This window comes from Carcharhinus amblyrhynchos, chromosome 17 (genome assembly GCF_965287045.1).
Source record: "Carcharhinus amblyrhynchos chromosome 17, sCarAmb.v2.hapA, whole genome shotgun sequence".
NCBI lineage: Eukaryota > Metazoa > Chordata > Chondrichthyes > Carcharhiniformes > Carcharhinidae > Carcharhinus > Carcharhinus amblyrhynchos.
In genome coordinates this window covers 35,000,548-35,015,894 of record NC_137340.1, presented here as the reverse complement: position 1 = coordinate 35,015,894, position 15,347 = coordinate 35,000,548, and the positions used below count along the sequence as shown (strand labels likewise).

Genomic DNA, 15,347 nt, shown 5'->3' with positions numbered 1-15,347 from the left:
AGTCTCTCCTCATAGGACCTCCCCTCCATACCAGGCAACATCCTGGTAAACCTCCTCTGCACCCTCTCCAAAGCCTCCACATCCTTCCTGTAATGTGGGGACCAGAACTGCACACAGTACTCCAAGTGCGGCCGCACCAGAGTTGTGTACAGTTGCAACATGATGCTGCGACTCCTAAATTCAATCCCCCTACCAATAAACGCCAAGACACCGTATGCCTTCTTAACAACCTTATCTACTTGATTCCCAACTTTCAGGGATCTATGTACACATACACCTAGATCCCTCTGTTCATCCACACTATTCAAAGTCCTCCCGTTAGCCCTATACTCGACACATCTGTTATTCCTACCAAAGTGAATTACCTCACACTTCTCCGCATTAAACTCCACCCACCACCTCTCGGCCCAGCTCTGCAACTTGTCTAAGTCTCTCTGCAAACTATGACACCCTTCCTCACAATCTACCACACCTCCGACTTTGGTGTCATCAGCAAATTTACTAATCCACTCAACTATACCCTCATCCAGATCATTAATAAAAATTACAAACAGCAGTGGCCCCAAAACAGATCCCTGAGGCACACCACTCGTAACCGAACTCCATGACGAATATTTACCATCAACCACCACCCTCTGTCTCCTATCTGCTAGCCAATTCCTGATCCAATTTCCTAGATTACCCTCAATCCCATACATCTGCATTTTCTGCAGAAGCCTACCATGGTGAACCTTATCAAACGCCTTACTAAAATCCATATATACCACGTCAACTGCCTTACCCCCATCCACCTCTTTGGTCAATTTCTCAAAAAACTGAATAAGGTTAGTAAGGCACGACCTACCCGCTACAAAACCATGCTGACTATCTCCAATCAATTCATTACTTTCCAAATAACTATAAATCCTATCCCTAATAATTTTTTCTAAAACCTTGCCCACAACAGAAGTAAGACTCACCGGTCTATAATTCCCGGGGAAGTCTCTGTTCCCCTTCTTAAACAATGGGACAACATTCGCTATCCTCCAATCTTCTGGTACTATACCAGAGACCAACGACGACCTGAAGATCAGAGCCAGAGGCTCTGCAATCACCTCTCTTGCCTCCCAGAGAATCCTAGGATAAATCCCATCCGGACCAGGGGACTTATCTATTTTCAAACCCTCTAGAATATCCAGCACATCCCCCTTATCAACTGCAATACTGTCTACACCCCTGCAACCCAGTGTCCTCCTCAGCTATATTCATGTCCCCCTGCGTGAACACCGAAGAGAAATATTGGTTCAATGCCTCTCCAATCTCTTCCGGTTCCACACACAACTTCCCTCTGCTGTCTGTAACTGGCCCTAATCTTGCCCTAACCAACCTTCTGTTCTTGACATACCTATAGAACGCCTTAGGATTCTCCTTAATCCTATCAGCCAAAGTCTTCTCATGTCCTCTTTTAGCCCTTCTTAACTCACTCTTCAACTCCCTCCTAGCCCATCTAAAGCTTTCTAGTGCGCTACCTGAGCCCTCAAGTCTCATCCGAACATAAGCCTCCTTTTTCTTTTTAACCAACGAATCAACTTTTTTAGTGCACCACGGTTCCCTAGCCCTACCAAATCCTCCTTGCCTGACAGGGACATACCTATCACGGACTCGCAGTAGCTGCCCCTTGAAAAAACTCCACATTTCGGACGTTCCCAGTCCCTGTAATCGCCTAGTCCAACCTATGCTTCCTAATTCTCTCCTAATAGCCTCATAATTACCCTTCCCCCAGCTAAGACTACTGACCCGAGGTTCATGCCTATCCCTTTCCATCACTAAGGTGAACGTAACCGAATTGTGGTCACTATCACCAAAATGCACACCAACTTCCAAGTCTAGCACCTGGTCTGGCTCATTTCCCAGCACCAAATCCAATATAGCCTCACCTCTAGTTGGCCTATCTACATACTGAGTCAAAAAACCTTCCTGCACGCTTTGTACAAAAACTGACCCCTCTAACGAGCTAGAGCTATAGCAACCTTAACTGGTAGCCTCCCAGTGGGTACACAAAAGGGCAAGACTGCCCTCCCCCAGAGCAACAATGGCTGCCCTTGCAGCATCTGTGACATCAGCCTTTAGTGAGATTTCCCCCGCTTTCTCTGACTGACTACATTGACCCAAATCCCACTAACCTGGCTGTGAGGGCACAGACAGCCACAGCTGTTGGTGGCACAGCTGAGGTTCCTCCACCACCAGCCCCATTGGGCCAGCACTCTGGGGCATTGTGGGGAGAGGGCGGTGGTTGGTGTGCTCGCAGGCCACCATTCTTAATAGGATGGTTGATCCAGCAGTAGTCCCTGAATTAGTCGGTGCCAGTGAAATGTGATCCCGGGTCCCACTGCCTGCCAAAGCTCTGGTGACACCATTGATATATGGTGGCTTGAGAGTTTATATAAGAGAGATAGAGTGGACATTAAAACAACACAAAGTGTGAATGACACCAAAGAAATAAAATTAGAGTTGAGAGAGAATGATGGTGATCAAGACTATTTCAAATGTATTAGGGAAAGAGGACATTCTTAGGCATTCTGAAATTCAAAATAACGAAAACTATTTCTGTTTGAGAGTCGGTGATAGGAGATCATTAATTTAAAATGATTACCGAGAGTGAATGGAAAGATTTGAAGAAATATTTTTATGCAGGAAAATGTTGGAGCAGAGAAGTTTTTGCAAGAGGCAATAGAACCATATAATCCCTACAGTGCAGAAGGAGGCCATTTGGCCCATTGGGTCTGCCCCAACCACAATCTCATCCAGGTCCTATCTCCATAACTCCATGCATTTACCCTAGCTAGTCCCCCTGACACCAAGGGGCAATTTAGCATGGCCAATACACCTAATCTACACATCTTTGGACTGTGGAAGGAAACCTGAGCACCTGGAGGAAACCCACACAGATATGGGGAGAATGTGCTCACAGACTGTGATCCAAGCTGGGAATTGAACCCGGGTCTCTGGCACAGTGAGGCAGCAGTGCTAATCACTGTGCTGCCCAGTGAAGAGTTAAGATTGAGGCCATCATAGCTTTTAAGGGGAAAATTGGATAAATATTTAAAGCTGAGGGCAAAGGAGAGCAAGACAGCAGAGCAATAAGATTAGTTTTGGATTGCCTCAGCAAAGAATGGGTTGAATGGACTCCCCTTTTGTGGACTTTCAGAATTTTATGTTTCTGATTTGCTTCTATTCTCCAACATTTCAGAAAGTCTTTGTATACACAGCTTCTGGCTTGACATTTAATTGATATACAGCCAAAAAAAAAATGAAAGCTTCTAATAGAGTAGAAACTTCAATAAATGCAACTACGTTTGTCACTTCTGGCCAGAACAGTACTGTATAAAGCATATGGTACAGGTTGTAATATTATGGTGAGATTTTATATTTTTACTCCGAATTCTGAAGAACGCAAAGCAGTGTAGAGCAGTCAGCTTGCAGCATTGGAGAGACAATGCCAAATCACCTCTGACACCAGAACCTAGTGACAGGGGGTCTGGCATTCCACTAAGTACAAATTCCAGGAAACAAAGTGGAAGCCAAGTTGACTACCTTCATATTTAAAAACTTACATGAAAGGTAGAAATCTTGATGATCTGTCTGGCTTTGCATCCACTGCATCCCCAAATGCATTGTCATCTTCCTCTATTCCTGGCACAGCAGGGGAGCCATCTTCCTTTTTGTCCATATCTAGTGCATGACAAGTGTTATTAATGCAACATATTGAGCATTCCAGGATGCTTAAAATCTCTGAACTTAATGTAAACACCCAGTTCAGTGTGATGACTGAAGCTGGAAATATTTAACTTTATGAGAAATCGAATAAACATGATAATTATTCTTCCCCAAATGCTTATATAATTAAAACGAATTTACATATATAACCAACCAGTCACCATTAACAAACTCAGTCATTCAGGAAGTTTATCAAAAAAAATCAATCATATTCATAATCAACTAAATGCATCATGCACATGCATGAATTATATACGCTACATAGTACATAAGTTTGAATCAGCTTGTTCTAAGGCTCAATTCCCTAACATTCTTCTTGAGTTTAATCGTATGAACTAACATCCACTCATCTACTTCCTGCAGCTATCCATAAATCGCAAACAATTTCCCCCAACCCTTTTTTAATTCGTTCGTGGGATATGGGTGTCACTGGCTGTGCAAGAATCCCTAACTGCCCTTGAACTGAGTAGCTTGCTAGGCCATTACAGAGGGCATTTAAGAGTCAACCACATTGCTGTGGGTCTGGAATCACATACAGACTAGATAAGGGTGGCATATTTCTTTCCCTAGAGCATTAACGACCAGATGGGTTTTAACAACAATCATTTCACGGTCATCAGTAAACTTTTAATTCCAGATTTTTATTGAATTCAAATTTCATTGCAGTGGAATTTGGACCTGGTTCCCTGAACATTACCCTGGGTTTCTTGATTACTAGTCCAGTGACAATACCACTCCACCACTGCCTTCTGATCCATGTAGTGTGGCTATTAGCATAGCACACGGGCTCCTGTAGCAGATAGTCATTGATTTGAGTCCCACTCTAGGATTTGAATGTATAATCTAGAATAAAATTAAGACTAAAGAACTAGATAAAAGGAAACTGGTAGGGATTCAACTGCATTGAAGATTCTTAATGTGCAGATTAGCCTGGTAGCACGGTGAGCAGATACTTACTTATGCAGAACAATAGGGCATTGAAGTACAGGCGTTAAAGATAACAACGGTGGGAGTTCAGAAAGAGAGATAAGAACAAATGTCACACTTAAATGTGACTTGTAAAGCTAAGATAAGACAAGATCCAAAAGTGATAACCCATATATCAGTGGCAGGGTTAGGCCTGTACAGGAAGTGAGCAGCTAATGAGTGACCAAGATCACAGCCACACCATGATGGCAACAGCGCTCTTCCAAAAGCAAACTTTTGTCCTGAAAACTGTCATTTTAAAAGCCAGAGATTCTACTCTGAATTAGAAGGAAAGGTTTCCCAAAAGAAACATACAGGTCATTATTGTTGGATTTAGCTCAATGTTAAAACCTATGGAATGTCAAAAGTAGATAAATTTGAAATAGAGTTCATTCAAGTATACTAGTGTGCATGATCATCAGGCCATTCCCACACCCCACTTCAAACAACTGCACAATGTCAAACAGACCATTGCCTGCAGCAAACTACCCAGCCTTCAGGAGAACAATGACCATGACACCACACAATCCTGCTGCAGCAACCTCTGCCGGATCATCAATACGGGTGTCATCATCTCACGTGAGAACACCATCCACCAGGTACACGATACATACTCTTGCAACTCGGCGAACATTGTCTACCTGATACGCTGCAGGAAAGGATGTCCCGAGGCATGGTACATTGGGGAGACCATGCAGACGCTACAACAACAGATGAATGAACACTGCTCAACAATCACCAGGCAAGACTGTTCTCTTCCTGTTGGGGAAAACACTTCAGCAGTCACGGGAGTTCGGCCTTTTATCTTCAGGTAAGTGTTCTCCAAGGCAGCCTTCACAACACACAACGCAGAGTCGCTGAGCAGAGACTGATAGCCAAGTTCCGCACACATGAGGATGACCTCAACCTGGATCTTGGGTTCATGTCACATTATTGTAACCCCCACAACTTGCCTGGGCTTGCAAAATCTCACTAACTGTCCTGTCTGGAGATAATACACATCCCTTTAACCTGTGCTTAACCCTCTCGCCACTCACATTGTCTGTACCTTTAAGACTTGATTACCCGTAAAGACTCGCATTCCAACCATTATTTTGTAAACTGAGTTTGTGTCTTTATATGCCCTGTTTGCGAACAGAACTCCCATTTACCTGACAAAGGAGCAGTGCTCCAAAAGCTAGTGGCTTTTGCTATCAAATAAACCTGCTGGACTTTAACGTGGTGTTGTGAGACCTCTTACCATGACCATTAGTGTAGTTACCTGTAATTTTTCTTCTGCATTGTTGCGTGTTTTACAGTTTATTAACATTTCTTCATTTGAATGATTACAAAAGGGCTTGAGCTTTCCTCACTGGAAAATGTGAAGAAAGAGATGAAAACCAATGTGCAAAATAAACAGTTAGGAACCAGTCTTCCAAGTTTCCCTTCTAGGATACCCTTGCATTTAACATCAGCACAGTACTTAACACTAGGTTGACACTGCAGTGCAGTACTGACGGAGTAACGTAATGGCAGAGATTCTACCTTTTGGATAGGATGTTAATGTGCCTGTTCAGATGAATGTAAACTATCCTATAGGATTATAAAGGCAGGAAGGATATTTTCTCCCCTATTGCTTTGGCCCACATTTCTCCTTTAAGCCACTAAAATAAATTCAGCGGCAATGAGACATTTTTTTGCTTTTGGGGCTTATAGCTTTCTACAAAATTTATATGGCTGCCACAGTTTAAAATGTTTTGTTCAGACTGAGGCATTTTTTAATGTTGATTTCAAGTAATAGAGAAAATGGGAAGATTTAAGAAAAGAACGTCAGCAAGGCAAAATCTACTGGTAGGTAGCCCACATTTATATGGGGTTCACAGTGCTTGTTAGCCCCAAGAGCTAGATGTATTTAATGAACAACATGATCCATAGTCACACCCAAACCTTTTTCATCTTTGTTGGTCGAGCAGTATCCAATACAAATACACATATTTGTGATATTTGCATATTAATATACTTGGAGCAATAGAATAAATCCTTTGTGGACAGCCATAATTTTAAGTAACCAAGAGGTTGACATCTACAACAATATACAACAATGAGTTCAGTTTCAATGCAAGGTAACTTTGGACATGCAATGATCTAAAGCTTGGGAAATCAAAGTGCACAGAAGCCAACCAGTATGAGGCCACTTCCAAGAGTGTTCCAGTTCAAGCTAAGTTTGATGGAACTTTCATTTCAATAACATTAAAATGATGATTAAGTTTAACACATCATTTATTCTCACACTTCTTGGTTACTGGACAGGGTGTGACATGCAGACAGAAATGTAACTCATGCTACTGAACCAATTCTATGAACAATACCTTTAGCATAATGATAGTTTTAATTGCTGACTCAAATCTGCACGTGAAGCACACATCGGCTTATTACACAAATCCAGATGCTTTTCATTATTAATTTTTCATCTTGTCAATCATTTTCCTTCCTATTTTGCCTGAAGGTAATGGGTCATTGGTGTGCAAGATTGAACAGATAGCATTTGTCAGCAACTTAACCACATTCCAAAACATCACAACTTAATAACGTGATTCTGTCTTCGCCTCAGGTTTTGTCATGATTCTCATAGAAATTGACAACTTTTTAAAAACTAATTTTGAACTTTCAATGATTGAAAGAATTATACAACAAACTATCAAGTTTTAAAATTTTCACTGCAACAAACAAACAAAAAGCATTGACCTCTTTCAGAAGGTAATTTATATTACAAGCTACAGAGAAATTTCTCATTAACTTTTAAAATGACCGAAATCTTCTTTCCATGGTCACACTTCACTCAATCCCTTAAGTGAACACATTCCATACGAGCCACTCTGAGGTAATTCTCAGCTCCAGAGAATTACTTTTCTTCCCCTTTCCTGAAACTGACTTTCACAGTGAGGGACAAATTGTGAGACTCTTCCTTCCAATCAAAGTGAGGTGAATCTCTGAGTCTAAATTTAAACCCTCACGAACTTGGTTTCTTCAATCTGAACACAAGTTGTGTGGTGAGCAATAGAGACCAGCTGCTTCTATTTCTGCTCTCTTGCTCAGACCCTAGCAGTCACATCATGTCTGTGAGATTTAGTGATATTTTAGGAAAACCTGCAACCTGATCCTAAAGTGGCTTCCTCAGGACATCTCCCATCCCTAAGCCCATCACTACAGCAATGTGAATCACATGGTCCTTATATCCAGGTAGAAATCATCTGTCCTTTAGACTCACTTCTCCATCCAATGTTGAAATTAAATAGACTGTCTAAGAAAACCTGCTATCCCTGACACTTTCCTGTGACCAGGAGGGTTATTGTGGCCAAATGGGGCACCTAAAATGGCAATTTACAGAGCATGCTGGGAAAATTGGACAAGCACTAAAACAGCAAGGTGCAGCTTAAAAGAGAGATAAACAAGCTGCAGCTCAGATGACTGAATACACAGGCCATCTCAAAGACAACAGACACTCTCCAGTCAAACATACTTGTTTACCAGACAAAAGGGGAGCCTTAACCCCTTATTTGAGAGAGAGTGTGTGACCTACGTGCCTCCAGCACCTACAAGCATGGCCGTTGGGTACACACCCAGAGATCGGTATGGCAGAACCCAATTGGACTCTTATTGATCAGGGTGATCAAGTCCTGATCGATTGATTGACAAGAATCAGGAGACTGCCTAAGAAGTTTGAAACCAAGGAGGGATAAAAGATGCTGCGCAACCAAGAATCAATCTCTCTCTCTGACCCCCACAAGTGAACTACAATAATGGTGACCGTTGCTAGCAACGACCAGCACGAGGGGAGCCATGATACCCGAGAAGGAAGGAAGGCTACAGCCTGAGTGTCAGATCGGAACAAAAGACCAGACTACGCAGAGTACAGAGTACAGAGACCAGCGTACAGATAAAGGCCAATATATGCTTGGGTACTTGCCAGTCATGCAAAGTTAAGTCAAGGTCTAGTAATGGACTTGAACTTTAGTATTTCTGTAAGATAACTTATTGTCGGTTGGTTAAGTGATTATTGATTGTGTGTTTAAATAAATATTGTTGTACTAACAAGAAGTCTACTCGCAATTCTTTGTCCACCATATAAGGATTAAAACAGACTGAGCGGCAGGCACAACATCATCCACCATCAGTATGGCTGTCCCAGTCATCATTTACAGGTGTGAATACCTTGTACTTTCTTCCCAGTAAAATAATCCTGCTGCCCACCACCCCAATCAAACAACAAGCCACTCAGCCTCCTGACTGGCAGAATTCAGAGAAGGCCACATGAACACCCTACATCCCACTTCAAACCAAAGACACAGACCCAAGACGTATCAATCCCACGAACTTCACATCTGCAACTGTTCAAACCCATGCATTTCTAATGAGTTACGGAAGATCAATTGGAAGAGCAAACCCTGGACAAATTTCCACACCTCACCAAGAGCACTGACAGAAATTGTCATATATCATTTCAGAATCCAGGGTTTGAAGTAAGTCCCCACCCCCAAATAGACAGTCAGAGGCTTTTTCCAAGGATGGAATTATAGGGGACACACAGGTTCAAGATGAGGGGTGGAAAGTTTAAAGGAGATGTGCGGGGGGTTGTTTTCAGGCAGAGAGTGGTGGGTTCCTGGAGCATGCTGCCAGAGGTGGTGGTGGTGGAAACTGGCATATTAACAACAGTTAAAGAGGCGTCTGGATGGATATGTGAATAGGGAGGGAATAGAGCAATGCGGACCAAGTAAGGGCAGAAGGCTTTACCTTTAGTTTAGTTGGGGCATCACGATCGGCACGGGTTTAGATGGCCAAAAGGCCTGTTCTTATGCTGTATTTTTCTTTGTTCTAAAGAGATGAGAAGGATATGGGGAAGTGGAACTGATCCACTTCAGATCAGCCATGATCTTATTGAATGGCAGGGCAGGCTCGAAGGGCTAGATGGCCTACTCCTGCTCCTATTTCTTACGTTCTTATGTACTACATATCTAAAACAATGGGTGACAAGTCAGGGACAGTTATGCTCAACTGTAATATTTTGCTCAGGCTAACCTGACGGACAGGGCTGGAATTTTACCACCTCGTTCACCATGGATATCAGAGTGGGTGAAGGACGGGAGCATGGAAAGATCCATTGACCTCGGTAGACCCTGTGGGTGGATTTTATGGTTTCGTGATGAGCGAGGCCATAAAATACCGCCCAACGTGTCTAATTCTGGCTGAGATGCTGAGGCACTGGAGGCAATTTTTAGCTCACGCACAAAACAAATCCCTACCATAAGGGATCTGACAGACAAGGAAAAAGTAGAGCAAAGCTTGGACTTCTTATCCCTGGAAAAAAAGGGAGAAGCTGACAGGGTCTTATAAGTAGACATGTGATACTAAACAGGAAAAGATAAATCAAGAAAACTGTGCAAACTGGATTGCGAGAGGAGAATAAAAAAGGGTACAGAGAAAAAGGAAAATTTAATAAAAAGCAATATCAGGGAACTCTAAACTGATAAAGTCCTGTCCTCCAGACTATGTCCTGTGCTGGTACCCTATAATACACATGTACTAGGCACAGCAATGCCAACTGGGCGGGTTCAATTTCCATATCAGTAGAAGCTCTTCATGGAAGCCCCACCTTCTCAACCGAACTGCTCACCTGAGGTGTGGTGATCCTCAGGCTACGCCGCCACCAGTCAGCTCTCCCCCTCAACACAGAGAGCAGCCTCTGGTCACCTGGGACTATGGCGACTTTAACCATAACCCTAGGACTCAACTGCATGTCACACCTCAAGCCAATTGCTTACAATAAAATGCGTGTATTTTGCAATAGTAATTGGCCAGTGCCAACTGTGAATTTTTTTTTGTAAAAGCGGAACCATCAGTATGCAAGAATGGGGAACAGTTATCCCTTAAGCTTAACCTACACAGATGGGCATAACTTTTGGCTTCTAGGAGTGGTGGAATCCTGGGGCTGAACATAGATGAAGGAATGCATGGCTAATCCTCACTTCGATAAATCCCACTGAATCCGCCTCAGTGAGCCATTTCTCCACAAATCAGTTGTTTAAAGAAAAGGATGCAGATAAAACACTTCAAACAAAACGCCTGGAAACTGAAAGCTTGGTAGTTTTAATTTCCGTAAGCTTTTTCAGCTTTCACTGTAGAAGATGGATAAAGGTCATTTTTCAATATATAGCATATTTCACTCGCAAAAAAAATGTTTCCCGAAGGTTAAGAACTGTATACATTTTGAAAGGGCTAGTTCATTGGTCACCGCGTCGAACTGAAAATGACTATATGGGAAGCTTGGAGTCAAGCATCCGCCAGACAAGACTCGCACCAATTCCATACAGAGAGATTAAAAAATGTATTTTAAGCCTCTCAATCCCCAGATCGAATTAAACTCGCGAAAAAAGAGGAAATCTGTTTACCAGTACCTTCGGCCTAAGCGATTGGAAGCGACACAGGCTGAAATAACAGGAAGAAACTTTCTTCACAGCTGGCTGGTTGGTTGAGGTTGAAATTGACAAATTGTATTGGACGCTCAGAGCCGGGGAAATGATTGGAGCTGAAACTGAAAGCTAAGCTCTTAGGTCCGCCTCCACTCCCGGAAACTCGCTTCCATTCACTGGCTGCGGGTAAACTCTGTATTTTTTTTATATACATGTACATATTTTAAATCGGCTGGCCAAACAAACAAAAACGAAGGCGCAAGATTGAGATTCCACTTCTAGTGGCTTCTCCAAATGGATCGCAGTTTCTCGCTGTAGATCTTTCTTCCCGCATTTCCTGTACAAGACAGCGACCTCTCTCTAATACATGTTCGGCTCATTGTCCGACACCAAGGCGGTCCCGGAAAGCCATCCTCTTCTAGTGAGGAACAATCGACTTCGGATACATTCACTTCCTTTTCCTCAGCAGCCATGAACAAAGAGAATGCAACTCTCTGAGAAGCTGCAGTTCCTCCTGCAGCCTGCACAGGATATGCTGGGACACAATCATAGAATCCCTCCAGTGCATAAGGAGGCCATTCGGCCCATCAAGTTGCAAACTACTCTGAGTGTATCTTATCCAGGCCCTTCCCCACCATCCTACCCCCGTAACTCCACACATTTACAGTGGCTAATCCATCTAACCTACACATCTTTGGACTCTTAAGGGGCAACTTTGCATGCCCAATCCCCCTTCTCCTGCACATCTTTGGACTGTGGGAGGAAACTGGAGCACCCGAAGGAAAGCCACACAAACACAGGAAGGATGTGCAGACTCCGCACAGTCACCAAAGGCCGAATTGAACCCGGGTCCCTGAAGATCCGAGTGCTCCTGTTTCCTCCCACAGTCTAAAGGTGTGCAGGTTAGGTGGATTGGCTTTGCTAAATTGCCCCTTAGTGTACCAAGATTTGTAGGTTAGCAGGGTAAATATGTGGAGTTATGGGGATAGGCATGGATGAGATGCTATGTTGGAGAGTTGGTGCAGATGGGCCGAATGGTCTCCACCGTAGCAATTCAATGTACGGGCGCAGGGAAGAGGGTGGTTTATGGAATTATAAATTTTCCTCCACTACTATAGTTTGGTTCAGAATAAGGATAAACAAATCAAGCACTCCTGGTGATAAATAAAATCTTAGGCTTCACCAAAGCCAAGTCAAAAGATTTGAAAATCCTAAGCCCTGCCTCATATATAGCCAGAAATAAAACTTCCTTTCCAGATGATTCCCAAAATGACTTTGATATCCTCCCACAAGTTCTGGCCATGGTCCCTATTTGACTTGCCCTTTTTTTAAGCAACCAGCTAAGTATTCAGCGAGCCTAGAAAAGACAATCATTCTGACAGGAGGTTAGCACAACTTTTGCTCCCAAGCACAAAATCTGAGGTCACATACCAACCGATTCAGGAACAGCTTCTTCCCTACTGCCATCAGACTTTTGACCTTGCAAGAAGTTGATATTTCTCTACACACTAAACAGAACTGTAACAGTACATCCTGCACACTCTCGTTTCCTTCTCTGCGAATGGTATGCTTTGTCTGTATAACGTGCAAGAAACATTACTTTTTACTGTATGCTAGTACATGTGATAATAATAAATAAATCAAATCAAAAGGTCTTTTGGCATTTAATTCATCCAATGATACTTACAATATATCCTAATCAGAAATTCAACATATATTTGACCCTACAGATACCCTAGTGTGGGACTGAATTTATTTTAGTACATCTTCACATGCACACTGTTCTTTACCTTTTGGTGAATATTGGAGAGGCGGCAGAAGGACTCCCAAGCTGATTATCAGCACTTAGTATGAATGTGACCAAGGACTGACGTTGGACTCAAACCCAGAGCTTCTGATCCAGCAGTAACATTGCTACCACCGTGCCTGCCACGAGATCTCTACCTAGGCTGCTGAAGGCTAATTTCTCTACCCTTCATGATCTGGACCAAGGCAACTTAATGGTCACTGATTAATGGTTACTGACTAGAACTGTTCCACCAAAATCAAAATAGTACTGTGCAGCAGAGTCTCATGCGGTCCATCTAATCCCTGCCTACTCTTTTGTGGAGGAATGTAGTAAATCATACAGCTCAGCTGCTTCCCTAGATCTATGCAATGCAATGCATTCTCCTTCAAGTATTTATTCAGTTCTCCACCAAGCACTCCTACTGAATCTGTATCCGTCGCCCATGAGGCATTCCAAATATTAAGTACTTACTGCATAAAAATATTTTTCCTCTTGTCACCTCTGGTTCATTTGCCAGTTACAATATCTACTGTCACCCCTTTAGCTAGGCAACATGTAAACCTCACCCCCATTTAAAGAACTGTGGTGTAGCTTACTGAGTATTATCAGCATTAATTCTGTTCCCCACCCCCACCAAAAATTTGTGAATTTTGCTTTCCTTTTAATAAGCAAGGCCATTTCTTACCATCCTCCAGGCCCAACATCGCAAAACATAGTCATGTGAAGAGCTCTGGATGTAGCAATGTTCATTGTACACTTGATTTTTACAATGGCTTTTCAACAATTATTTACTGGATGTGTGTTTCGCTAGTAGGTCAACGTTTATTGCTCATCCCCAATTGTCCACAGAAAGCAAGACAATGACCATCTCTTCAGTCTACTGTCGATCATCAGCAAAGTGACAATGCCATCAGGCCACTTGCTCAGTACTAACTTGAGTAACCCAAGTAATAATTGCTTGGATGCTTCTGTCCATCAGAAGGTCAGAAATACAAATCTTCATTGATGATAGTTCAGTACAATTTTGCACAACTCCTCAGATACATAAACAGTCCCTTTCCATATGTAGCAAGACCTGGACAATATAAGTAGAAAATAACATTCATACCAAGAAATGACCATCCCCAAAAAGGGAGAATCTAGCCATCTCTCCCTGACATTCAATGGTGATACCATTGCTGAATCTCCCACTATCAATGTCCTGGGGGTTATCACTGATCATAAACTGAACTGAGGGTCCAGGAACAGGTTAGAGGCTTGGTGTTCTGCAGTGAGTAACTTACATTCTGACTCCCCAATGTCTGTCCATCATCTGCAGGGCACAAGTCAGGAATCTGATGGGATATCCTCCACTTACCCGGATGAGTGCGGCTCCAGCAAAACTTGAGAAACTCAGCACCATCCAGGACCAAGCAGCCCACTTGACCAGCACATCACCCACCACTTTATACATTTGCTCCCTTGAGCACACAGTGATAGCAGTGTGTACTATCAACAAAATGCACTGCAGCAACTCACCAAGACTCTTGACAGCAATTTACAAACTTGTGACCTTTACCAGCTGGAAGGAAAAGGGCAGTAAATGCATGAGAATAGCACAGCCTGTAAGTTCCTCTCTAAGGGGGTCAATATCCATACTAAAAATCATGAAGGGGAATAGCAGCCATGCCAGTTACCATGTTCCTTGAAAGAGTTAAATGAAAAACACGTACACAGTATATCTGCAAGACAAATATATCAGGGCACCACACTGGGGGCTCTTTGTCTCATTGCGAGATTTCTGAGAACTAAAAGCCTGTCCAAATGACAGACAAAGCCTTCAAGATAATCACAGAATCCCTACAGTACAGAAACAGGCCATTTGGCCCATCGAGTCTACACCAACCACAATCCCACCCAGGCCGTGCTTCCAAATCCCTAGATATTTACCCACCAATCCCTCTAACCTACGCATTTCAGGACACTAAGGGGCAATTTTAACATGGCCAAACCATCTAACCTGCACATCTTTAGACTGTGGGAGGAAACTGGAGCAAACCCACACAGACACGAGAAGAATGTGCAAACTCCACACAGACAGTGACCCAATCTGGGAATCGAACTCAGGTCCTTGGAGCTGTGAAGCAGCAGTGATAACCACTGTGCTACTGTGTCGCCCCAGAGGGTGGGAGTCTCTGGAGTGTAGATTTATTTATCTATCCTTGGCCCAGTCCAAAATAATTTATTAAATTAGATATCTGGACGTGGGAGAGGTCATTGGTATCTACAAATGCAGATGGCTTGGATGTTAAGGACAAGAACTTGTAACAATAATGAATTAGGCCAGCTAACATGATTAATTCTTGCTGATTGGACATTATAATTAAGTAGGCATGCAATGGCTGTGATTG

General features: G+C 42.9%; 1 protein-coding gene across 1 annotated transcript in view; it reads right to left on the bottom strand.

Moving 5' to 3' along the window:
• The window catches only part of casp7 (caspase 7, apoptosis-related cysteine peptidase), a 41,481-nt gene extending 29,877 nt beyond the window's left edge, over window positions 1–11,604 (bottom strand). The window contains exons 1-2 of the mRNA XM_080205800.1: window positions 11,154–11,604; window positions 3,594–3,711 (exon numbers count right to left, since the gene is read on the bottom strand). Of these exons, the coding sequence (XP_080061926.1) occupies window positions 3,594–3,709 (116 nt within the window). The 5' untranslated portion in view covers window positions 3,710–3,711; window positions 11,154–11,604. The remainder of the gene's footprint in view (window positions 1–3,593; window positions 3,712–11,153) is intronic.
• Window positions 11,605–15,347: the final 3,743 nt, after the last annotated feature.